The sequence below is a fragment of the Falco punctatus genome, assembly GCF_963210335.1.
Source record: "Falco punctatus genome assembly, chromosome: 4".
Classification (NCBI taxonomy): domain Eukaryota; kingdom Metazoa; phylum Chordata; class Aves; order Falconiformes; family Falconidae; genus Falco; species Falco punctatus.
Genome location: NC_137583.1, coordinates 80,708,330 through 80,733,872, shown reverse-complemented (window position 1 = coordinate 80,733,872; position 25,543 = coordinate 80,708,330). Strand labels below are relative to the sequence as shown.

General features: G+C 40.1%; 1 protein-coding gene and 1 long non-coding RNA gene across 4 annotated transcripts in view; one reads left to right on the top strand and one right to left on the bottom strand.

Moving 5' to 3' along the window:
- The first annotated feature begins 4 nt into the window (after positions 1-4).
- Positions 5-24,017, top strand: LOC308062111. Its single transcript, XR_013927487.1, has 2 exons — positions 5-22,988; positions 23,224-24,017. It is a non-coding gene; the product is annotated as an uncharacterized lncRNA (long non-coding RNA).
- Positions 20,953-25,543, bottom strand: part of TMEM106B (transmembrane protein 106B) — a 28,478-nt gene continuing 23,887 nt past the window's right edge. For all 3 annotated transcript variants that reach the window (XM_080383071.1, XM_080383073.1, XM_080383072.1), the window contains exon 8: positions 20,953-25,530. In XM_080383071.1, the coding sequence (XP_080239197.1) occupies positions 25,392-25,530 (139 nt within the window). In that variant the 3' untranslated portion in view covers positions 20,953-25,391. The remainder of the gene's footprint in view (positions 25,531-25,543) is intronic.

The window sequence follows — 25,543 nt, the reverse complement described above, 5'->3', positions numbered from 1 at the left end:
CAAAACCAAACGTTGTGACAACTGTTTACAACCAAGAGCACTGGGAAAAAAAACAAGCAATTTGAATAAATTCTGGAGTCAGTAAATGTCCTTTCAAATTGTGTGCATCTGAGGGTTCACATGTATATCCAATTCACATGGAAATTGATGTAAAGCCCTAACTATACTTTCTATTGCTCAGCAACTCAGAGAACTCCAGGACAAGACTCACAGAAAACAGACACAGGCTACTACATTTTTCTTAGGAGCCTGTAATTTAATGTAGACTGTAAAGAAAATTGATATATTTTAAATTGTTTTCTTATTTGTTCCAACAAAATCTGAAGAGAAAATGTTGTCAACCTCAATTTGAGTTCAGTCCTGCTAAATGTTAAGAAAGAAATTCTGGTGTCGCCTCTAATAAAGAGTAAAACAATCATCATCAACAAGAAACCTCCCATCAACAGTGCTTACCTTACTGTTTCCAGGGTAAGGCCACGTAAGTCCTCTGAAGCAAACACAGCAACACCTGGCTTTGCTTTTAACACACATGGCAAGTACAAGCTATGGAACAAAATTCACCCTCCTGATCTGTAAGTGGGTGGTTTGGTCCCACTTACACCCAGAGTGAGCCCCAGAGCTTCGAGCATTTCCATGTAATGCTGCCAAGGGAATAGCTGCGGGTAAGTGCTTCTGAACGAGCACCTCTGACTGAAGCCTGCAGAAGCTAATTATAAGCCATACTAAATGAAGAGGATCGGATGGTAAAGTGAGGAGAGGTTAAGTCACTTTAAAGCTGTCATGGTAGGTTTTCCCATGTCCTAAATGTTCCGATCTATAGTGCTGCAAGGGGTGGAAAAATCTTTTCTCTTGGCAAATTATTTCAGCTGCTAATTAACATCATCTGTAAAACTTTGCACCTTACCTTTACTGTGGGTTTTTAGAGTCTTAAACATTTTCTTGTGAGAAGATGCTTTTGGAGTCATTTTTTGCAGCTAGAATAAAGCCAAAAAAAATCTGATTCTATATTGATACAGGGCTTGAAACTATCCCTGGGCAACCCCCCTACTTCGTTACACAGGTGGTATACATGTAGTCTTTAAAGTCAGGACACTTGGCTGCCAGGATAGCTTCTGTGTCTAAAAGATACACTGTTAATTAAACAAAAGCTTTAGGGCTGGGCACAAAATAACGCAAGGGCTAGAAACTCCCTGGCATAGCCCTGTTGCAAACAGCCTTCCATACCGTGAAGTTTCAGCCAGGGAAATGTACCATTTTGGTGCACAGTACGGGGGAAGCGTAATAGGAACGAGCTGAGAGCTGCCCCCGGACTGATGAGCAAAGCACTTCTCTGCTGCCTAGGAGGCTAGAAGAACTTGAGATGTTAACCCTGAACATCCACAGTGTCTGTGGAAATGGCTACAGCTTCTTGCCTGCGCAGAGCAGGACTCTTATCCCAATACATAATAGGATGCAATCGGCAAGTCAGCGCAGACCGCAACACACACATTGTCCTTATTAATGCTCTTTGGGCACGATATAATGGAAGGGCCGTGCAAACATGAAAGGAAGTTAGGAAACAAGTTTCCCAGCTTTAGCTGCAACAGAACAGGATTTATACTGCCTGCCACTAGCTTTTCAACTTATTGCTCCTGTGGCTTTGATAAGGCTTTGAGATGGTTATGCATGACAATCTCACTGGGAGGTGAGGGAAACGTGCTGGCAGACACGAGGCTGCTAAAGAGTGAGGGCAAAACTGGCAAGAGACACCCTGAGCCCTTTCCAAGAGCTCTCTGGCAAAGCGAGAGGACATTTTGCAGAGGGTTCATCAGCGCTATAGCCCATAGGTCTGTACCTTAACTTGTAGAAGCATTTGTCTTACCCTGAAGGGACTCAGCTATCATAAAAAATGTGCAAGTCAGTCATACACATGAAAGTTGGTGAAACAGTGCGATTTTGTGTGTCCGGTTGAATTTTAAATAAATAAATGTATAATGTTTTTGTGTTGTGTGGCTTGGATGATGTAGTTTACGGCTACCAGCACATTCAGCAGCTCCTGAGACCCCAGAAACTGTCCTTGTAATTCTATAGCAGTGTCCAAGTGACAGCAGGTGACAGCAAGCAGAGCATATTTTAGAAGCCTGGTTATGCTCCACTTGGTACTGATGACTGCTTCAGCCTCTAGCACAGTACAGACTTGGAAAAGCATGGCTATGCCTTAAGGCTATCTTAGTCCATGTTGCCTTGAATATCACCCACACGTCCCAAGAAATCTAGTTAGTGCTTCCTCTCAATATTAAAATTAGGATAAGACCTGATTAACCTGCTCCTGGTGGATATTCCCCTCATTTCTGTGAATTAAAACAAGTCCAGCAGCTGACTTGCACAGGGAGAAGGAAGCAGGCAGTATCTTTCATGTTTAAGGGAGACTGTAGGTTTGTTCTTCTGAAGCAGCTGGTATTTCTGAACTTAAAAATAAAATGCGACGCCATGAAAAATGTGCATGTCCCACATTACTTGGTAGCTTTTCCATGACTATGAATACAGGAAACACTTTCAGCCCATTTATACCTTTGTGGCTCAGTAATGAAAGTCTATGGGAAGAGGAAAAAAATTTTTTTAAAAAAAGCCTAAAATAGTTAAGCCTAGAAGCTAGTCATTACTCTTCTTGTCAGTGGCTGTATCTCAGTGAACTTTATATGTAATTCATGATATTCCTTTCCCCGCACACACTCCCACCCCCTTACTGTGTAGCATAGTGGGACTATCCGTTGAGACTGTGATTCCTTGTTGGGCTTCACAAAGAGTCAATGGTTGACCAAGAAGGGACAAAGGAGGTTTGTGAGTCTGTGTGGAACTGAGGAGCAATTACATTTTTAGCTAAGTTTGGGAGCATTAAAACGTCATCTGGAAACAAAAAGGAGCATACTCAATCCATATGTCAAAGCCTAATAAATCCTGTCTTTGGTTTTGTGAGTGTGAATGGATGTTACATTCCTGAATGAACCCTTGTATTTTTTATCTGTTTGTGGCACGAACACACTTTCCTGAGTGGGAACTAGGGGTTCATGAAACAATGGTCTCTTGAACCAACTTTCATTTCCTTTTCCCAAAAATTCTGAGTCTGAAATAGTCTTCAGATGAAACCAGTAATTATGACTCTAGGCTTCAGCAAAGCAATAAATGAAGCCTCTCTACAACAGTTGCACATCTGGCTAAATGATAAAAAATTTAGACAAAAGCTTTTCATTTGGAGCATTTCATGAGAGCATATCTGAGAGGTAAGGGCACTTCAGAAGGTGAGGACCATCTCTTTTCTCTCTCTACAAGCCATAATTCTTCTGTAGAATATGGAAAATTGGCCAGGTACATTATTTTCCTTCCCACCCTCGGGAAGGTGATAGCCACAAAGCCAGGAAACACAGGTGAAGCCAAACATTGAAAAAGTGCCTGCAGCTCCATTTTACCTTTACAGTTACACCATAAACTGAACAGTCACAAAGGCCAGAGGAGATGAGCATGCCAGGACCAACATGATTTCCACTTCACATTATCAATATAGAAGAGCAGGCTTCAACTGCTGCAGTGTTGTCCAGCAGTGACGTGTTTAATGGAAACCAAGCTAGGAAAAAGAAAGGAAAAGCAGAGGGCATTACAGTGAGGTTCTGCTGAGATGCCCAGCACCATGAGCCAGCAAGCTGGGTGCTCTGCCCTGGCAGCTGCCCTGCCTCAGAAGGTGTGCACAGCAGGTCAGGGAGCTCTGCTTTTCTGAAATCCATTGGGAGTGCAGCAATCTCCCAAGAAATATGTTAAGGACAGTAGCCATGCTGGCACTATCACAGTTTCTCCCTCATGTCCAGGGCTGATAACACATCTCAAAGGCAGAGGTTTCAGTTCCTGTCACTTGTTGACCCTCTGCCTTCCACCTTCCTCCCCTAGACTGGCAAAACACCAGCTACCTCCTCCGCATCCAAGAGCTAAAATTGGTACAGCACAAGGATACTTAGACGCTGCAGGGACAAACACGTATGAAGTTAGCATTAATTTTGCTTATTTGTGTGACTGTCTGGTTGCCTATGTGATGGCATTAACAACACCTGGGCTCTGTAGCTCCAAGAAGTCACCAATATAGAAGTTTCTGCAGTTCTCATAAGAGACAAGTTAATCAGGACAATGAAGAACAAAGATTAGTCATACACTGCATTTACCACAAGCTCTTCCCAAGTGTCCTGGTGTTGCAGCAGTCTCAAAGCTAGCCAGCTGCAACAAGGCTTTTACCACCCCATACCAGGTTAACTTCAAGAAGCAGTTTCCACGCCTCGCCCCAGCACAGCCACCAATCCCACACAAGGTTGCAACAGTTCATCTACTGTTCGTGCTGTGTCTTCATCTTCTGCAGGCCAGCCCACCCTGCTTCTTGCCTCTGCTTGTCTCGCCTAAACCCAGGGCACGCACTCACTCTCCTCTCTCTGCTTCTTCTGGGTCTTTCTTCACCCAATGCTCTTCTTCCTTCATTCCTCTTCTCCTATACCCCTTAGAGCTATTTAACTACTTACCAGAACCAGCCACAGCTGCACCTTACCCACACCAGCCAACCCACCACCGCCGAAGCCAGCCCACAGCTGTATATTATCAATGTTAATTAACCCAGCTTCATTCCTCTACACTTCCTTCCTCTACATCTCCTCTGCATCCTGGCACCAGAAAAGGTGAGTTTGTCTTCACCCCTCCCTTTCTCAGGGGTGGGAACACTACAATATATATATAGAAAATTACTTTGCTAATGTTAGTCTCAAGTCACCGGCGGAGCAGGACACAGATCCCTGGTGCTAGGGCTTATTCATATACTGTCCTCTGCCACCGATACACAGTGACTCAGCAGTGGAGCCAGTTTCAGAAACCAGATCCAAATCTGGTTCATGAAAGTCACACAAGCTCTAATGAAAGGTGCCTATGTATCTCATGAATAAGCTTGTTCATTCATGCTCCCTTCATTACCACGTCCTGCATCTGCAGGGCACAGTGCAAAGGGATCATCAGGTTTCACATGTTCACACAGCACTCGTTTATGTAACTCCTGCATCATGCAAAGACCCATTTACAAAGGACCTTTGCAAGGCTTGTCCAAATCAAAATCCTGTGAATCAGATTTGTGGGTGAAGCAGCTAAAAAGTACAGTCTTATTAAAGCAGAGACTATTGGCTTTTAGCTTGGTGCTAGAGAAACAAAGCTTAAGCATACACTTGGTCTCTCTGTCTGACCCCAACCTCTCTCTTGCCTTTGAATCCATTAAAAGTCACCAACCAAACAGAAATGAAGGCAGCTGAGGCATCAGGTCCTTGCAAGTGCTGCAAAAATTGATGGTTGTATAAAAGAGGCAGACCTAATATAACCCCGTTGTGGGAAGGGTACACCTTTTATGGGGCACTGAAGAGTGCACATAGAAATGGTCCCATTGCTAAATATCTAATCTAAAGGATTTGTTGATTTATCTGACAGAGTAATTACTGTTTTAAAAACAATATTGGAAAAGAGGAAGTTTCTGAGAGTGTTATAAAATTTTTAAGGGAAAGAAAATTACGGGTGCCTAGATTTCCAAAACCAGCACTCTTATAAAAAATAAACCCCAAATTAGTCAGTGCCATAAATAATCCCATAAGAGCCTACGCTTCTGAGTCTGTGGGCTCAATTATTGTTGCCATGAGATTTAGAAGAGATTAAGAGGATCGGGGCACAGTATGCTGATTAAGGAAAAAGAAAAGTGGTTTGCTCAGCAGATGTCTTGTCAAACCCACATCCTTTAATCTGAAGTACAAACACCAAGACCAGCATTGCAAATGATCTGTTTTAGCCATTAAAGCATATAGCATTCTGGAGCACAGCAGTGAGGAAGATGAAGGAAGTACAGTCACTATGGAGCAGAGGAACTGCAAGGTAGGATAAACATCACTGTCTAGATGGTTTTCCATCAGGAGGAACTCAGATGGGCACAGCCCTCCACAGTTGTTAACAGTCAAGCAGGGAGTGTGGCCCCCTGGGAAGATCCCAGGGACTGGCTGATCTCCCTGTTAGTAATTTTTTTCAGAGAAAGGATGCTCCGTGCAGAGCCTGTGAGCCAAGAAGCAGGCCACGAGCAGGATCAGTGTGTGACTCCAACAGAAACCACAACACCTGGGAAGCTGGGGACAGAACAAACTCATCTCTCTCCAGAGAGCGTTGACAAGCGTGGAAGAATGGTGTGTGGTGGTGGTCTGAAGAAATCTGTGGCCTGAGAGACTGAAGATGAGGCTAAGAAAGAGGAAATCTTAAGTTCTGTCAGGGTTGCGTGACATGAGGAAAAACTCCACCATTCATTTTTGCCATGTCAGCTGTACTCAAGTGCTTTAAAATGTTTGTTCACACAACATTAAAAATAGGATTTTTTTTTTGTGCCTATCTAAAAAGAGATTTAACATGCTCTTCCACAGTTCAACAGTTCAGAGGAGACTTCGCCCAAACAGTACCTGTATGGTCAGGAACCAGAGACTGTAGACAGTCTTTTACGATGTTAATTTACAGTTCACTCATAGTGTTGAAAGCATGAAAGCAAGAAAAGCAACTTTTCCAGCGAGAAACCAGGTAAAAAGCCCATTCACACACACACACACACACACATATATATGTATACACACACACACACATGTATATATATATACACATAAACATCTCTAGGACTTGGTTCGGTTAAACTGACTGTAGTCAGTGTGTTGCATAAAGCTAGCCCAGTGAGGGACGAAAGCTCTCTGCAAACTCATAGCCTAAGAAATGTCTTTGTTTCTTTCCCCTAACATAATTAAATTACATTTACAATTTGTCAGAATTTGCTTGAAGGCTTGAATTTATGATGGGACACTAACTCATCCAAGCATATGTTAACAATATAAAACAGAGTGGGAATTGTATCCACAGTATAAGCCCCCACAACTTTGTTATTTATGAAAACGCAGATACATGGCAAAGAATATGTTCTCTACAGTATTTTCTCTATCATCTAACAGTGCAGTAACCCAATTCACTTCAGAATTTACAAAATAACCCCATTTATGATGGTTGTCTTTTTTTTATTTATTTTATTCTGTTTAGTTTCCTGAACATTAGCTTGGTAGAAATCTTACTGGGGAGTTTGATTAAATATTAACAGTGTACTACACATACATTTATTTTTCCAGCTAAATGTACAATGACCCAAGGGTACAAGGATGTGAGCGTGCATATAGGAGCAAGCAAACACATGCACAAAGTCACTGCCTTGAATGCAGTCATGGAATTAAGATTAAATAAACAAATAACTTCTGTCTGTGGACATCAAATCCCCGAACTGACGGGGCCTGACAAGTGGTGTTTGTCACACTGAGTACAGCAGTCTCCCGAGGAAAGGCTTGAGGGACTTTGTTGCAGGATGTGCACAAGGTGTACAAGAGAGCACGTCTGCCCTGCCACCCCACATCCATGGAGCATCCGCAGGCACATCCAGAGCACCTGCCGGGAAAAGGCAGAAGCATGTGAAAAGCCATGAGCACGCAGGGAGGAGGCACGAAGTAGTGCAAGATGCACCTTAACACATGCCTCATGGGTGCTGTCTGCACCTGAAGCTGAAGGGACACTCTGAAACCCCGGCAGTGCTGCCCTGTCCTTCAGTCCCCGCACTTCCAGCGGTGAACTTGACTGACAAGCTCACCAGATGAGCAGGCTTGAAGGTCCTTCGAACAACCGCAAAGCTAAGGGCTATTTTCCAGTTGTCCAACAGGACTGTCACATCCAGTATGTGACCAAATGGAATGGGTCAGAGTGTCCGGACAGTACTTCACATTACATTACAACCCCATGGTATTATTTGGATCAAGCAGCATCTCTTGTTTTACTCCTCCGCAGTTCCAGCTCTGTGCTGCTTCTGAGCAAAAAGCAAAGGCTATCATAGCTCTAGTGATGCCAGCCTTTCCAGATCACATTAAAATCACTGGCAGAATGATGATTGCTCCAATCAAAAATTTAAATAGGTGTATTTATCTAATCTACAACATTAATTTTGGCTTTAAAAAAAAAAAAAACCCACAACTTTTTTCTATTTAAATTATATCAAAAAAAATCAGTAATATTTAAACATAACTTCTGACCAAAGACCTCAAAAATAATAAACTTCACAAACCCCCTAGTTTAATAAAAAAAAATGTTTAAAATTTTAACTAAATAAATGATCAAAATTTTAATAAATAATTGTTTCCATGATTCAGGTAGTCTGCTCCAAAATCCCAGTTCAGTAGGAGTTTCCTCCTGACTGTATTGAGGCTTGCACCTAGCCCATAGCTGGTTTGTAGCAGAGCAATTAGCATTTTATTCTCCATTCACTCTCGGTGTTTGCAAAATGCGACACAAAAGGATGTTTCTGACTGAATGCTGTAGGTTTGCCAGAGGTGCAGGAATAAGTTTTGCTAACCATTTTTTCATTAATTTTATTGACCTCATACTGTTATTCATGTTTGTTGCTGCAGATGGCTCTACAATCTTGTGTATGAGTTGTGTATTCTGAATATGTGCAGTCACATATATTCAAGAGAATAAGTGGAAACAGACAATATGGGCAACAATGTTTTAAGCCATCTCCTGCCAGCAAGATGTGCTATTATTTTTGCAGGAAATGACAAAAACTTAATGTAAGAAAATTAATCATGAAATGGTTCTGTTGGAAGACACCCCAGCACAGAGGTAAACCAGGAGGTTAGAAACCTGTAAGAAGGAACATCTCTTTCCTAATCTAATTTCATTCCTTCAAGCCTGTTAATGTGTTCTGTGGATATCAAGTAATTAATTCCCAGAACCTAGAAGCTTTTAGTGTTTGTTTCTTCCTCCTTCACAGTCCCATTTCAGCTGCCTGCCTGGGAAGCCCTTGTAGATCATCTGAAACTATCAGGTCCTTCATCTCTGTGAGCTAGGCACAAGAAGTCTACCCACATAGGACAGTGTAAGACCTGCAAGGCTGTAAGATGCATTTTGTATCTAGACACATGGAAAGTTTGTCCTGGATATCCCAAGAAAAGACACGTGTTACTTACACAAATGTTCATTTTGCTATTCACTTTCAATGCATCTCAAATGACAGTTAAACTAGAAACTATATCAACCACCTGGCGTGTCCAGGGTTACAGCATCCAGACATTGTTGTGGTTTTGCTTACTATGCTTTCGGATACAGCTTGCCAGCCAGACACTTCCATTGCACATGCTGTGAATGCATGCTGCACCAGTTGTAGCCAGAAGTCAGGCCGGAGGGAAGTAGGAAAGGCTGTTGAATAAACTATGTCAGGAAATGATTCGGATAACAACACACTGAGGAGAGGTGATGTATATCAATACACAGAACGTGCCTTTAGCTTGATATACTGTCATATGAAAACTTCCGTCTGTATGTCAATTCAGTTTGGGCCATTAGCCATTTTTTCCCCAGTCACCCTGTTCCGGAGGGAACGTCACTCTAGAGACAACACTAGATGATACAGTCATTATCTATCATCAAGACATCCCTCCTGGGACTGTTAAGGAATGAGCCTCACATGTCTCCTGAAAATCTGTCAAGACCATCAGTTTATTACAGAGAAGGCAGAGACAGGCATTATATAACAATTCTTCTGCAGAAGTGTAGTTTAAACAAGACAATATTAAAGCCCAATAGCCTACTCGTCAGCAAAAACCCCAGAATAATCCTTAGACTTATTGATATCATTCACTTTTTTGTCTTCTGTCATGGGCCTTCAGTGCTTAATAACACAGATGTTTGTTCATACATGTGTATATGTACACATATACACACTTTTTCATGCGCCACAGGTCAAAATTACAGTGCATTTTTGCTCACTGAAGAGCAACGACCACCACAGGTGAAGGCTGTCAGAACATCAGCAGTGCCAGTGCCACCGCTCTTCCCAGGCAGAAGTTTAATGTCTAGTCTCATAGTTTTCACTTTTTCAAATAGAGAGACCAATCACAGTGATGGGTCTTATATTGAAACCTTTGCCAAATTCAAACGCCTCTCATCTTGATTTAACCAATTTTAGATCCCCCAAATCCTGGGTTCAGCTATACCTGAGAGATTCCATGGAAACTCTGGTGTCTCTTTGCAAGCCAGATCCCCTGCTCAGGAACTACGGCAGGGGCTGAAGCTGACTATTAGATCCTGCTCTACAGCAAAGTAAAATACATTACCTGATAACATCCTTATAGTTTAAATTTCCAAATTATATTTTAATAAGAATAGTTCTTCCTGGATAATTCCTATTTTTTTTTCTGATTCAAAATAAAATATAAATCTTTCTACAAATACCAAATTTCAGCCAGCAATGGTAATTTAATGATAAGGCTTAGGCAGTAAGAGCATTCTGTAAATGTCTACAGAAAGAAAAATAAAGGACAATCAAGCCTATAAAAGATACATCTCTGGAAAATAGTTTTGGACTTCGAGTTTTGTGCTACACTAATAAACCAACACGATGCATTTGGAAGAACTCAGTTAAAAAAACAAACAAACAATTTTCAGATAAAATCATAATGGTTTGAGAGTGCTTTCAGCTTTGAACTGTCCAAAATGCGTTTTGGACACTGCTTCCTTGGTATCCCGATTACTTTATATTGCTTTATAATAGAACTAGGGATGAAAGGGATAAACCATCTTTTTCTCCCTACCATCAAAGAGTTGTATATCTTCTTTCTATCCAACTACTTGAAATTCTACTAAAATGATCTTAATTACACTTCACTTATTGCTGCACATGAATGACTGCTTTTCTTATGCATGACACATTTAACATTTAATTGGCAGGAACTTCAATTTTTCAAAATGACCTAAAATAATTTGTTTTATACTTCTCCTTTAATGATTAGGTTGATAAAGGAAAACACAGAGGTATTTGTAACAGGGAAAAAAAAATAATAATAAAAAAAGCTGCTACTACATGATTCTTCATTCTATGGGAAAAAAAAAAAGAAAAAAAACTTGAAAAGATGAGCTGAGAATTGGATGAGTCCTTTTGCTAAACAATGCTGTAAAGCTGATTTTTACGTCTACTTTACAATTCCTTCCTCTGACATCTACAAGCTGATAGTACTGTTACACAGGACCTCGCTTTACTTTTGAATGTGTTTTTTTTTATTTCAGTCAGTTTATTGGCTGTGATTCTTTGCATAATTTAATTTCTCCAGGTTGCATGGTTTCCTATCACCACCTGCCAAATGGAGAAGTAGAGAACTTAAATCTGTTGAATAAGAAGTAATATTCGTGCCCAAGATTAAAGCACAGAAGCCAAGAAGTTGGATCAGACATATATTCATTCATCTTTTAAATGAATGGCTTTATTTTAGAAAGCTGCTACACAGATGCAAATCTCATTAGCTTTCCAAGGGATATTTAAAAACTGGTCCACTTTATCAATATTCCAAACACAGAGTCAGCATTTCAGTATAATGTACTAGCAGAAGTAACACATCTGTTCTTCCTTCCTGGTAGTTTCTGTTGTACTGGATACACACACACACACACACACATATATATATATTATTAATATATACAATATGTATTATCTAAAATATATATTACATACATATATATATGCATATTATTTATACATATTTATTTTTTGACGACTGATATTTTGTTTTCAAAAAGGATTCACCAAAGCACTTATTATGCAATGTATCACATCAACTCTAAGGGAGTGAGTGTGCCATTTGAGAGAAGATTTTATTTATAAAACTCAATATTTCAGTAACATTGTGTGTACTCATATGTTCAGATCTTTTGTCAATTATAACTATGTTTTGCTAGTTAGAACAAGATTGAATGTTTGTGATTTTTTTAATACGTTTCTCCCAGGGATACTCAGTATTTTTCAGTGGAAGTGCTCACTGATCTCAAGTTAAAGCTGCAGCACAACATGACCGGTTGGTGATGAGTAAAAATGAAGATCTTCTGTGACTTGTATACTGTCATCAATTTTAAAGTCAGCTCTAAACTCCCCTGATGACATCACTACTTAACATTCATGCAATTTGAATGGATGTTTTTCAGAGAGAATTTGTTTACTTCAGCTAAAGAATAGTCACAGAGAAAAATGAAAAGTATTGTTTTGCCTTCAAACGTCAGACCAGAAACCATCTTTTTTTGAACTGCATTATGCTAATGATGAATTTTATTACTGTAAGTTTTCAGCATAGTATTCACAGGCTTAAAGGGGAGACTGCAAATGCAACGGATCAGTAGCCCACATGGGAAAACGTGTGCACGTGCACAGGCGCGTACCAGCCTGAATCACCAATCGTCTCCTATACCTCCATAATAAAGTAATTGCTCTTCTTGACACTTCAGATGAGATTTGGGTCAGATTCTGTACAGCCTCAGCTTATGTCTCCTGGCAGTTACTTGCATACCTCCTCCTGCTATCAATCAGCCATCCTAATGGAGTGACCACTGCCACTGCAAGGCAGCGGTGCTATTTGCATTGTGCTCTCCCACAGGAACCCAAACCTCAGGAAGCTGGGTACGCTCATTTGTAAGTCTCGTTGGTGATTAGTTCAAATGACCAGTGTTGGGAAACAAAAACAACAAAAAGCCCCTGCACTGCTGCACTATAGCAATTTGTCAGAGGTCATGGCCACAGCGCCTGGCAATACAACCACATCTGCTATAGTGTCACGATAGCAGCTGCAAACGTAGGTTCCAATTTTCCTGAAGATATAATGGCAAAGAAGCTCTGGCTTGCTGGAAATACTTAATTGTACGTGCTTGGACTGTAGGTATTGAACAGTTATCCAGAAGCAGTAATGCATGGGATTCCACCCACTCATGGTTCAGTATCACACTATCAGCAGCACGCAGAGGCTGCCCAGATGCCTTTCCCAAAATAAAACAGAGAAGGTATATCTGGGAATGCATTTATTGAGGCCCACCGTGAGTGTATTACATTGCCAGATCAAGGCTATACTGATTCCCCTGTAAGGTAATGCTGCTAACAGTACCTATTATTCAAACAACTCAGGAGACTAAGCAAAAAAAATCGAGCAAAACGCCACCCTCATCAACCTAAAGTCCCAGTTTGTCTGTTGCATGGTCACACTGCAGACGTATCCTGCAACATCAGAGATGCTCTTCAATGCCTTATAGATGTAAAAACTAGAGGAGCACGGATGTGAAACACTAATGAATCTGCTCACTGCGTTCATTGTTGCACTAAACATTTGCACCCTCCCAATGAACTTCCCTTCTCCCAGCTATTGAGAAACAACTCATTCACCCCAGGCTATTTTTATTGACCAGATATCCATTTACTACAACGTTCAGTGTCTACAAGAAATAGATGCCACTCCAGTTACACTGGTACCTGTAACTCAAATATACTCTTGTTCATACCATGGGGAAATCGCTTTTCCAAATCTCATTTGCATTAATAGTGATGACTAACATACAAACCTTGAAGATATATCCTAATAAGTGTCTCTGTAGCAAAGAGGTAAAAATATCTGCATTTTCAAAATAAGGGCATATTTCAAAATAAGGACTCTTTATAGGTCACAGTTTGAGAACCTAGGAATGAATTCAGGATTTTTTTTTTGTTTTGAATGCTAGGTCTGAACCATTAAGCAATACATCTAATTTTAAATAAATAACAAGATACAAACTTCAAGTCTACTATGTGAGTGCTCTAAAAACTGCACAGGGAGGCATTGCCTGGGAATTAAGATATTCCCAGGCATGTGTTAGAGACATATGGGATAGGTTTCTCAATGTGTTAACAACTCACTATCTAAGGATGATCATATGGTAAAACTCAGAAGTCTGAACAGGTACATTCTATATTCCGTTCCCTAGGTAGCAGCTAAAAGTACCTTTCAATGTTCGGTATTGATTTTATGTACTTTTAAATTACCAATGAAGACATCTAGTGGAGAACAGGGTGAGCAATTGATACCAAGATAGGTACATTTACACAATGCAAAAAAGGGTTTTTACATAGTAGTACTCTGTAACACAACAGGTATTTAAAGCCATCACTGACATCTTAAGGGAAACGTGTACAGCGATGGGGGTCTTGGAGTTGCCTCAGTAATAGCATACGTGCCCCTGGGACAGAGTCCACAGCTATTGTTTTTAACCAAGATCATCTCTTAACAGGTTTTCCTAGTCCAGAAGCCTGAACAGAGTATCTCACGTAAGCACCTTTATGTCTAACACATTTATCCCATTGTACGTATGTTCATGTTAACACAGTGGTAGTGGAATTAATCACTGTGTTGGTAATGTCCCTTCCCATGGATGTACAATGACCTTGCACATGTCTAGGTTTAGGAACAATCCAAACACACTGAATTCAGAGGCAGTCAAGGGTCATGGTTTCAGCTGGATAAAAAGGTAATGTTGATTTGCAGGGAATTAAAATACATCAGTCTCATCGAGAGTAATTTTGAAATTCATAATATTTCTCTGGGTGGTAGGAGAGCTTCTACAAAAGCTTTCCTTCTGCCCAGGGCCTTTAATTCACTGCTTGATTTCCCACGTGCTCGGCCCCTTGATGCCATTCCAGAGGCACGGACTCGCCCTCTGCATGTAGGGGTGCTGGGAGAAGTGGCTGATGACCTTGCAAGGCCATTTTTGAAAGACTGTGGAGATCCAGAAAGCTCCAAAACAGCTGGAGAAAGGCAAATGTTGTCTTCACCTTCAGCAAACACCAAAAATCAAATCTGGGAGCTACGCTCCAGTCAGCCTCAGTGGGAAAATCAAAGCAAGTCCGTCTGGAAGACACTCCTGGGAAAGAGGAGGGAATGGACTGGGAGCAGTCAGAGTGCATTTATGAAGGGGATATCATGATCCGTGACTGGATTTAGGGATGAAGGGAGATATCATTTATCTCCTCTTTAGCTTGACTTTCGAGATCATCTCCCACTATATTCTCGTATCCAAGCAAGAACATTATGTTCTGGATAGACGGACAGCTAAATCAGTTTAAAAACGGGCTGGATGGTTGGGCTCAGAGGGTAGTAGGTTAATGGGCAGTACTTTAACTGGGGTCAGGGGTCTGTACTGGGACCTGTCCTGTTCAACAACTGTATCTGTGACCTTGAGAAGGTGACAATGCACACGTCAAGTTTGCAGAAGACACCAAACTGGGAGGGACTGGCTGATACACTCAAGTGGAAGACCACCATTCAGAGTGACCTGGACTGGCTGGAGGGATGGGTCCTGGGGATCTGATGGGATTTGACAAGGAAAAATGCAAAGCCCGGCACCTGGAAAGGAATAAAACCTGCAAGGAGACAGCCTGTGCACCATGGGGCTGGGGAGCAACTGTGCTGAAAAGGGCTTGGGGTGCTGGCAGCGAGCTGGGTATGAACGAGCCAACAGCGTACCTTGGCAGGAACCTTCCCTGCAGTGTTCTTCTGGTCTTCTGAAAAAGACTATCATCAGCACCACTGACTCACTGCTGGTATAGCAAAGGCGAAGAGCAACATAGCAGGAGCACCACTGGGCAAAAATGGATCAAAAAATACCTCCAAACAATTCAGCTTGAACGTCAAAGTAGGCTGTGGTTACCAGGCCATCACAAGAAAGGTAAGAAAACAGATTTGAAATCTGAAAAACAGATTTAGAGTTTAGTAAGCTGTAAGTAGCTACACAGACACAAACAAGGGTTGCTCAAGATGTTTTACTGAACTCTGCATCGATGCTGTACCCTCACTGCTGCACAGGTAATATGTGCTCAGGTCTCTTACATTTTAAAAACCAAAAGACCTCTGAACGGGAATATTTCACACATTTAGAATGCAAGTCATACGCTAGATTTATTAGATTAAAAATCCATTTCATCTGAACAGTTCAACTGGGACAGCCCTGCTTTTTTCTAGAAGGTTATTTTTGCTTCTGGTTCCACTCAAACACTGGGGTGGGGTGGGTGATGAAGGGCTGAGGTGAAGAAACACACTTTTAACCGGGTTTCCTTCCTCAGGGAGCGCTCTTCAGCTCGTCAAGCATCACCTGAGCTACACAAGGCTCCTGACCCCAGCACATGCTACCGGCTCCTGGCACCACCCACAAGAGTGAAGGCAGGAGTGTGTAATGACCTTGGCAGATTAGCTTTCCCTATACAAAAACTAAATAAAAAAACCAGCACCAGAATAAAACCTAGGGTGCCTCAGACTGCACTGTAAATTAAATCTACAAATAAATTTGCAATAGCAGTGAGGTTTTTGTTTGGGTGTTTTTTTTTTTTTTTTTGGAGGGGGGTGCCGTAGGGACCAAGTAGGTTCTTTCTGGTTTGTTTGGGGTTTTTTTTTTTTTTTTTTTTTTTTTTTTTTTTTTAAATCGAGAACCCTGCACACACCTTCCCCTGGGTTTAGCTTGTCTCATCAAGGTTACTAAGTAACCTTGAGTTGCATTCAGCATTTCTACTGCTCTTTTGAGAAGGAAATTTAATCCCATGTTTGAGAAGCCTAGCTTTGAGTTTAAATAGGATTTTTCAAGTATTAGCATATCAAACAGTATAGTTGTCAGCATGCAACATAAGATTAGCACATTTTATTTTTTCTGTCTCTGCTTCCTTCTGTCCTACTATTTAGCATTTTTAGCGAGAGCAAACCAAAGGCAAGCTGGGCAGCCATCTGCAGGAGTAAGACACCAGGTATGTCTATACAACAGCTTAACTCGTGTCCAGAAAGCAGTGGCTTAAAGCTGCTGGGTCCCTCCGTGAACACTGCTGGACCTCCCGAAGTCTACAAGGCAACACTCCAGTTCTGATCCCTGAGAATATTTGCCAATACTCAGAGCTGGATCCTGGCATGCCACACAGGGTGGCAGAGATGTCAAAGTGCCAGGATCCTCTCCTGGTCATAAACCATTCAGAGGGAAGTCAGGCACGTTGGGTCACGTAGTATGTTAAAAGTAGCATGGAAATAGCAGCTCCCCCCATCTCTGGATGGGCAGCAAGCAAAAATGGTTGTAGATGGCATGAGTTTCAGAATCTATATTCTACAGCAATATTCTGAGCTTCTGAGGTTTATTTTAACATTTCTTTATATCATTGCATATTTGATGAAAAGTTCACAAATTTAGTCAGCATGGAAAGTGAAATAGTTGCACTGATTGTGTCAACATGTTTAAATACACTGAATGTAAAATTTTGCCACAAGTTTATGGTGGATGAATTCAATCACTTCAGTGGATCTACATGCAGACAGCCACTAACATTCCCCAAACCTAAACTATTTCAGCCAGACTTCACGATTAAGAAATAATATATACCCTGGTGAATGTAAGCCTCCAAACCTCATTAAAGACATAGTAAGTCTTTACCTGCTGTTTTTCTAGATATTACTAGCTATTGAGGTAACCTTTATGTCATTCCTCTGACCACTACCAGAACAACAGTATTGTGGTATGATTGTCAGAAGAAAAGCCAGACAAAGGCAAATTACATTCGTCAACCTCAACTGTATTACTAGGGCTGCTAGAAGTATTACTTCCTAAAAACCTCTCAAGAACAATATACATAATTACATTTCAGGTATCCATAACTGCAGTCAGTGAAATGTTACATTAAAGTGATGCTGAAGCTCCTTAATCAAGTTGTAGTTTTACTGTATTAGGTGATTCACTGTCTCATGAAAAATCAGCTCCATTATGGAGCCATGTCAGCTCCACAGTGCCAATAACAGCTCATTAAACTGTGTGGCACCTGCTACCCATACACTGGAAACACCAGTGAGGCATCTCAGCGCTCTGGGCTTAAGAGGCAGGGAATCCTGGAGAACAAAAAGGAAAGGAGAATAAAAAAAAAAAAAAAAAAGACAGAACAAAAATCAAACCAAAAAATGTAGAGGGATCTTTACCTTATCTGACAACAGGAGAATACCAATAAAACTAGAAGTGTGATTTTGTATTCCTTAAGTTGCCAGGTAGGCATCATCTTCACATTGGAAAACACTGCCATTCATCACTAGTGTACCCAAAGTCCTCTCGGGTGAGTGTACCTGCACAAGACCATATCCTAAGTATGCACTCAGTTACACAGCTATATAGAAAGCTGTATGAAATTGAGAAGTAAAAGGAAAGCAACCTACAGACAGCCAGGGAAACTTTAAAAGTATTTCAGAAGTTTCTGTCATTGTCAGGTCTTTGAAACTAGGCCATTTTAAGATGTCAGATCTTTCAGTAGTTAGATCTCAAAAACCCTTTCTTTGGGTGTTCCAGAATAGAATTTTTTTTTTTTTTTTTTTACTTTAAATTTGTCCAAATTCACATTTGTTTACCTATTCCCATCTGTCAGTGTATTCCCTTTTAATCCTCTTCCCACTCTCCAGACAGGCAAGGTGGTGTTTGAAATTAACTTGGCAGGAATTCACCTCTGAACCCTATGGTCCCAATGGAAAAAACATGAGAGGAATCCAAATAGTGTGTAGTTTCAAGGATCTGGACCAAATAAAACTGTTCACTGCTAAAGATATACTTTTGCCTACCTGTCCCCAGACAGGTAGAACAAGACAGAAGCAGTTCTTCACATGTCTTCAGGCTCTTATTTATACATGGCAACACGCTGCTTAAAGGTTATTGTTCTCCAATTTAGATAGTGTTCAATGAAGAGTTTGTCCAAATAGGAAGATTTGGATAATTGTTACAACTCTGGAAAGGAAGAAGGACTATATGGGGAAAAAAAAAGAAAATAGGAAGCATGACCAGTGATTTTCTCATCTAAACTTAGTTTTAAAAAACTAAGCCATTTTTAAGAGATCTACAAGCTGAAACAAAATGGCCAAAAAAAATTCCTCTATACATTAAGACTTCCATTAGTTATCCATAACAGAAAAACAATGTAGCAGTCATGAATATACAATAGGTTTCTCCAGAAGAAACCTTAAAAAAAACCCCAAACACTAAGGTGTTCCAGAACATGTACTACCTGTAACATCTGAGTATTCTGAATGCTGCAAATGTTTCAAAGTGATGTCCTTTGTTGTCCAGCTTTTAAAGATTGAAGCTTTTAGGCAATAATGCCCCCTTAAAATAAATTTGCAAATAGCTGTACTGGGTCTGGCTGGGATGGAGTTAGTTTCCTTCACAGCACCCCACAGTTCTGTGTTTTGGGTTTGTTGATAACACACTGTGGTTTGGCTCATGCTGAGCATGCTCATACAACACAAGTTTCCTTTCCCTTTGCCGCCTCATCTTCTTACCCCACTCTGCCCAACCCTGCAGTGACTAGGCCGGGGATGGTCAAGAAGCTGGGAGGGGACACAGCCAGGACAGACACCCCCACTAATCAAAGCGATATTCCATATGGGATCATGCTCAGCAATAAAAGCTCAGGGAAAGAAGAAGGGACATCCCGGGTTATGGTGTTTCTCTTCCCCTTGTAAATACCTGCCTGCTGTAAGGAAATAAATTCCTTATTTTGCTTCACTTGTGCACAATCTTTGCTTCCCCTATTAAACTGTTTTTATCCTGACCCATGAGTTTTCCTGCTTTTGTTCTTCTGATTCTCTCCACCATCCCACCACAAGAGTGCATGAGCAACTGGGTGGGCCCCCCCCCCGCCTGGCATCAACCCACCACAACAGCCCGGGTTTTTAACTGTTACTGTAGCAGTCCAGCCAGACAACAGTAATTCAGTCACATATGGTGCTCAGCTTTCAGATACTCACAGTTTATTACAGACTTAACACAATAAACCATAGTACCAAAAAGGTAGATTGCAAAGGTTTCACTCATGGGATGCCAACGTTACAAAAATTAAAATCATACCACTGAAAATACATGAAAGCTTGTGGGAAAAATATGGTGAGATAGGGGGAAAACTCGTGGGGCATAGGGAAGGAGGAGAGAAAAATATTGTCAGTTAAAAAAGATACATGACCCAAGTTTTTTTAAATAGAAAATTTAATATCATTCTTTGAGCCAAACAATCCTGTCTAGAAACATATTCATAATGAAGTTAACTCCATATTTTGAAGCTCTAAATAACAAGATCCTTTGCCCCAGTTAACTTACATTAAGACAGCTTCTGTGTCCAAATACCCTTGACTTCTAGTGTTTATCATGCTTAAGTTGATAGATTGTTTGCTACACAGTCACAAGAACAACAGTTTGCAATTCTGAAATTACAAAAATAGTTATCACTCATTAGTATTTCTATACATATCTCAAGCTATTATATGCACACTCTGTACAGTGGATGTTACCAGTGGTTAAGTTTGCTTCCTTAAACAAAACAAAGAAGGACTATATCACTGACAGTTGGACCCAAAATGCTCAGGCACTGTAATATACTTGCATGTCTGGCACTAGATATCCCTGCCCATGCAAAGCAAAATCAGTTTCAGTACCCAAAAGACACACATCCAGGTTGTAAGACTTATGATGGTTGGTGGAAGAGGATCAGTATGTTACTGCCACCGAAGTCTCACACTACACTGCAGGGCCCATTGTACAGACTCCTTGCAGCCAACTGTTCCTGTCCAGCAGGCCTGCCTACAGTCAGAAAAGCAAGCTTGCATGCAAAAGCTGTAGGGCAGCAGAGGAAACTATCCCAAACTTCTCCTCTGGTAATGACCAGAATTCCCCAGCTAAAGGTATAATAGGAAGGTGACTTCTCAAGTCTACAAACACCAAATGTTTTTGCCATACTGTACTGAAATTATTGTTCTGAATGTGTTTTGGTTGGGCTGTATTCCTCTCTCTTCCCCCCCACCCAAAAAAAAAAACCCAAACAAAAAACCAAACACAAAAACCAACAAACAAACCCAACATCTAGACTTCTTGGCATGATCAGGGCCAACACTAACAAATGTTTTGCCAGTTGCTGTAGTCCATTATTGAAGTACATTGGTTGCACTTATGTTACTTACCCTTCCTTTTCAGAAGTAACAGTAAGCCTGGAATCATTGCTAGGGTTGTAGCATTTTGTTAAGACAGTAAAAAGTTTAGTTCTTAAAGGTATTGCGGCTAGTCTTACTTGTCTCTTAACTCTCAAAATCCAGTCTAACTAATGTTAAGCTTCATGTAGCTGCCCAACTCTGAACCAAGTCACCCATTTCAGAAGGTGCAGTTCGGGAACAGACTAACATCCCGCTGCAGATTTAGGGAGTAGGAAAAAAAAGCAAAGCCACAACTAAGTCCCCCATCACCACCACCAGAAAAAAAAAACAAAAAGGAAGCCTTAAATGCTGAATAACGAATAATGCTATTTTTCTTTTAACATTTTCTGAATCCAAAAATCTCTCTCATAGTACTCCAAGCACCATGCTTTCCATCATGAAGGCACACCACTTCAGTCAGACGGTTAAAGACTCTTCACAGTTGAATCCAAGCACTTAAGAGATTCAGCGCTTAAATGGTTAGCTTTATATAGCACTCGCTAAAAAGCCTAGTCACGTTTGCAATGCACTATTATGATAAACTTATTCACTTACAGAACTTCAAGGATAATTTAGAGTAAAGTCAACTAAGGCAGATACTTAAGTCTGCCAACATAAGGCTGCAAAATATAAACATCAAAACGTTAATATCAAGGTCATGCACACAAGTGCATTAGGAACTTCAAAGCTATACCACACAGGAAAAACCAAAAGATACTTATGCTTGTCTTCACAAAAGATTAAAAACTAAGCAACAATCCTTTAAGTATCAACATGAGTACAAAAATGATGAACTTCTACAGGCTTTTCCAAACACCAGGAACAGGAATTCAAGAGTTAAGTGTCAGGTTCTACACCTTTTAGTAACAGTGCTTCCCTTAAATCTCTCCAAATGAGTATGTGATGGTTTGTTTGGTGGGTTCATTCATTCATTTTTAAAGCATCATATTTAAAATGTAAAATAATTTTGTTCTCCAGGTCAGAATGGTCAAGTCGCCAGTATTTTTACACATTTCAGCATTCCATATTAATTTAAGTCATAATTTTGACCTTTTACAGTTATTCTATACAGAATACATTCAGTTTTGTTTTTCAATTGTGCCATTACAGTGCAACATCTGGACCACTGTTTTAAGAGATAACAGCTTCCACTTTAAAGTGCAACAGGTTTTGGTACAAGTGCTACAAAGAATTCAAGAGAAAGGAATTATACTAGAAACAGATCCTGTGAAATACAACACCACAATGCCAGTATATATATGATGTATTTTGATTGTATTCACAGATTATGAGGAAGTTACAAATGAAGTTTGAATCACTTGAGAAGACCTTCAGAAACTATCTTCCACACAGAAAAGCAAACAAAAAAAACCCCACCCTAAAACAAACTGTTCTTCCAGCTGACCTTCTGAAGAGAATTTGTACTTACTGATTTACATTGAGCCAAAGGGCTTGCCTTTCGCCCCCCCCCCCATCAAGATAAAAAATAAATGTGAAATAATTACAGGTCTGTCACTTGGATCTATTCTCATAAGCTTGTTTACAAAGTCATACAAGTTAATACTGACTTCCCTTGCTCCCTTAGCATGTTTCCAAGCTCAGCCACAGAAGTCAAAGTCTAAGTTAAGTTTTCAAACAGATGCTTACCTGCTTATCTGATGAGATGTTACATTAAAATTAGTAGTTAAATTGAAATTCTGTCTTTGTTTGGTTAGTAAATATGCTGACAGTTTTGCAAGAACATACTAGCACATGTGGAATTTTAAGCCTCTGATTCTCCTGTAACTGACTTAATTGGAGAATTAACCAATAGGATCTTCACCCCATCCTTTATTTTAAGATGAAAACTTAGTCACTCAGTAAGTCTACCACAAATTGATGGTGTTAAAGTTTACATCCATTAGATATCCCAGATGACAGACATTAAGATTTGTATCTTCCCCCTTCTACCACATATGCAGAAAGAATAATTCCACTCAATTTATTATTTTAAATTAGCCAATACCAAACACTTCATGTAATGTAAGATCCACAGATTTAAGTATGTATTTTACTCAGCATCTCTCTCAAACTTTCAGGTCAACCTGAGTCCCAATACTGCATAAACAGTGTAACCTCCCCCCAAGCATGCTTGTTCAAGCAGCATTTGCTACTGTCAAATAATTTTATCCTTACACTATTCCAGTTACTTTAGATTATCTTTTATCCTTCAGAGAAAAATTTGTTTTAAGTTGATATAAATATTTGCCTAGAGTAATTTTGTTCTTTTTCTACTTAAAAACTCCAAACAACCTACAAACTCCAAACAAAACCAGCATTCTAGATGTAAATACTTAGGCCTAGAAGAAAAGAAAAGCCCTGTCACTTGCTGGCTGACTTCAGATCTGACACGATTTAAACCAGAACTCTCCCTGCTCTCCAATACAAGCAAATCTTTCTACACCAGATAACAAAGAAGAGTTCACCTCTGCTTCTACCCAGCTCCCCACTACCCTGGTCTTTAGTTATTACCTGCATCTTTTCAGGCTACCAGACAAGCTTCTGCAGGCATTTTATCAGCCACAGGACCGAACTCATCTATACTCTAGGAAGACCAGAGTCCGTTGTGAGCTAGTTTCCCTTGTGATCGTAAAGCTGTAACAATGTTTACTTTTAACTGCCCAGATTCAAGAGTAATTTTCAGAATGTAACTATACTAAATCAGAATTTACTATTCCAGTTCCAGAAGTTTTCCAAAGCCAAAAAGCTGATATCTTTTATCTTATCAACAGTTACATGAAATAGACAGTTTAGGTTCCAAGATTTTCTCATAGACATTCAGCGTAAGTGTTCATAGCAATTCAAACAGAGGAGAGCTGGGTTTTTTTGTATAGTTACTTCATTTCTTTTATATCAGTCTTAAATCATTGATACTCTCTTCCCCACCCACCCAAGTAGGTCCACCTAAGAAAGGTCAATAAAGAAAAGAGTAATACAGACATGTACATTCACTGAAGTACTGAAGCATGAAATTGTTAGTTGCAAGAAGTTACTCAGCAGGCTTTTGCCATAGTGTTTATTGCCAATTCATTTTATATAGCTTATTTCCAGGAGATGGGCAGCATAAAAACCGCAACATCTATTTAAAAAAAACCAAACTATTCATTATAATGCAAATCTCAATAGTACCTTTTACAGGTACATCTTGTATAATTGAGAAATAAAACAATCCTGATCTAGTTAATTAAAAAGTTTGATACCTAACCCTTAGAACAGTCAGCCTTCAGAAGTCAAGCAGCTTTGGACCCAAAATTTACAAGTCACCATGTTTGATTATAACCCTGGAAATTCTCACTGTGCAAACTATCCTGCTGAAGCCATTTAACAGCTTTGTTATAAAGTCAGTATCATGATTACATCAGCATTTACTCTTAACAGAAAGAGTTGCTTTGTTCTCCCTTACATAACTTAGATGTGAACTGTGAGGGCTCTGGAGATTGAGGTAATTACTGCATTGCTTACTGAACCTGTGCACTGAATACACACACCCCAACATATTAACACAAGTAGCTTAGATACACAGTATATTAAAACAATAAAAATGAAAATTTACATTAGGCTGCCCAAACCTGTGTCCAGTTTCCCACCTAGTTCCAACTGCAGTCTTGCTTTTAATAGCTGTACACAAAGCTTACTAAAAAATAAAGTAGAAAGACACTATCAAAGTCTTTACTCGTTCATTTTCTAGTCTTTTTCCTTCGTCAGCAATGATTCTGGGGGTTGTTGTTTCTTTATTTTTAAACTCAAGTTTGAATCTAACATACATTCTCCTTATAACATCCCAGAGGTAGCAGGAGGGAATATGAATGAAACTATGCCAGATTCTAGAAGTTGCACATTCGAGTATAGTGTTATCCAAGACAGCTTTCCTGGTTTTCAAAGACTGCACGTCACCTCTAATCATGTATAGCAAATGAGAAGTAGAATATCAAAATAAAAAACCATCACCACTGGGTTACTAATAGAAGTTTCACACCCAGATACCTCAAAGTAATTTGTTACTTAAGTAGTAATACTGCCAGTTTATAGTCAAATATCAAGAACTGAAGTACAAAATTAAAATTTATGAGTATCATTTTTTCTAAAATGCTCATTAGTGAGACATCTCACCTAAACATAGACATACACAGTTACTCTAAGTTGGTGTACCACACTGTAAGCAAAGGTCCCAGTTCAGTTCAAGAATCTGATACTGCCCCTCTCCCTCCCACCACACAACTTGACAGAAGTGCTTACAGTAATAGAAAGCAAACAGAAGGGGAAAACACAACATTTAACAAGTGCATCTATATACATTTTTCACCTTTTCCCTCCTTGTGTCTGAAGTGAACAAATCACCATGTTTGCTATGCTTTACATGCACATACACTCCCCTTCACGTAGTACCAGTCCTATTCAAAGGATCTCTGCAAGCATCAACAGCAGTCATTCCACACTAACCAAGAGGTGCTTCTACTGTGGAGGCTGAAGTACATTTAAATATTCTGATTGGCCCAGCTGGTAGGTTGTGTTTCCTCCACAGTCCACATACTGGTATCTCTCCTGGGATATTTGCTCAGAGTGGCCAAAGTAAGAGGTTGTCACTGTCACTCTTAGAAAGAGAA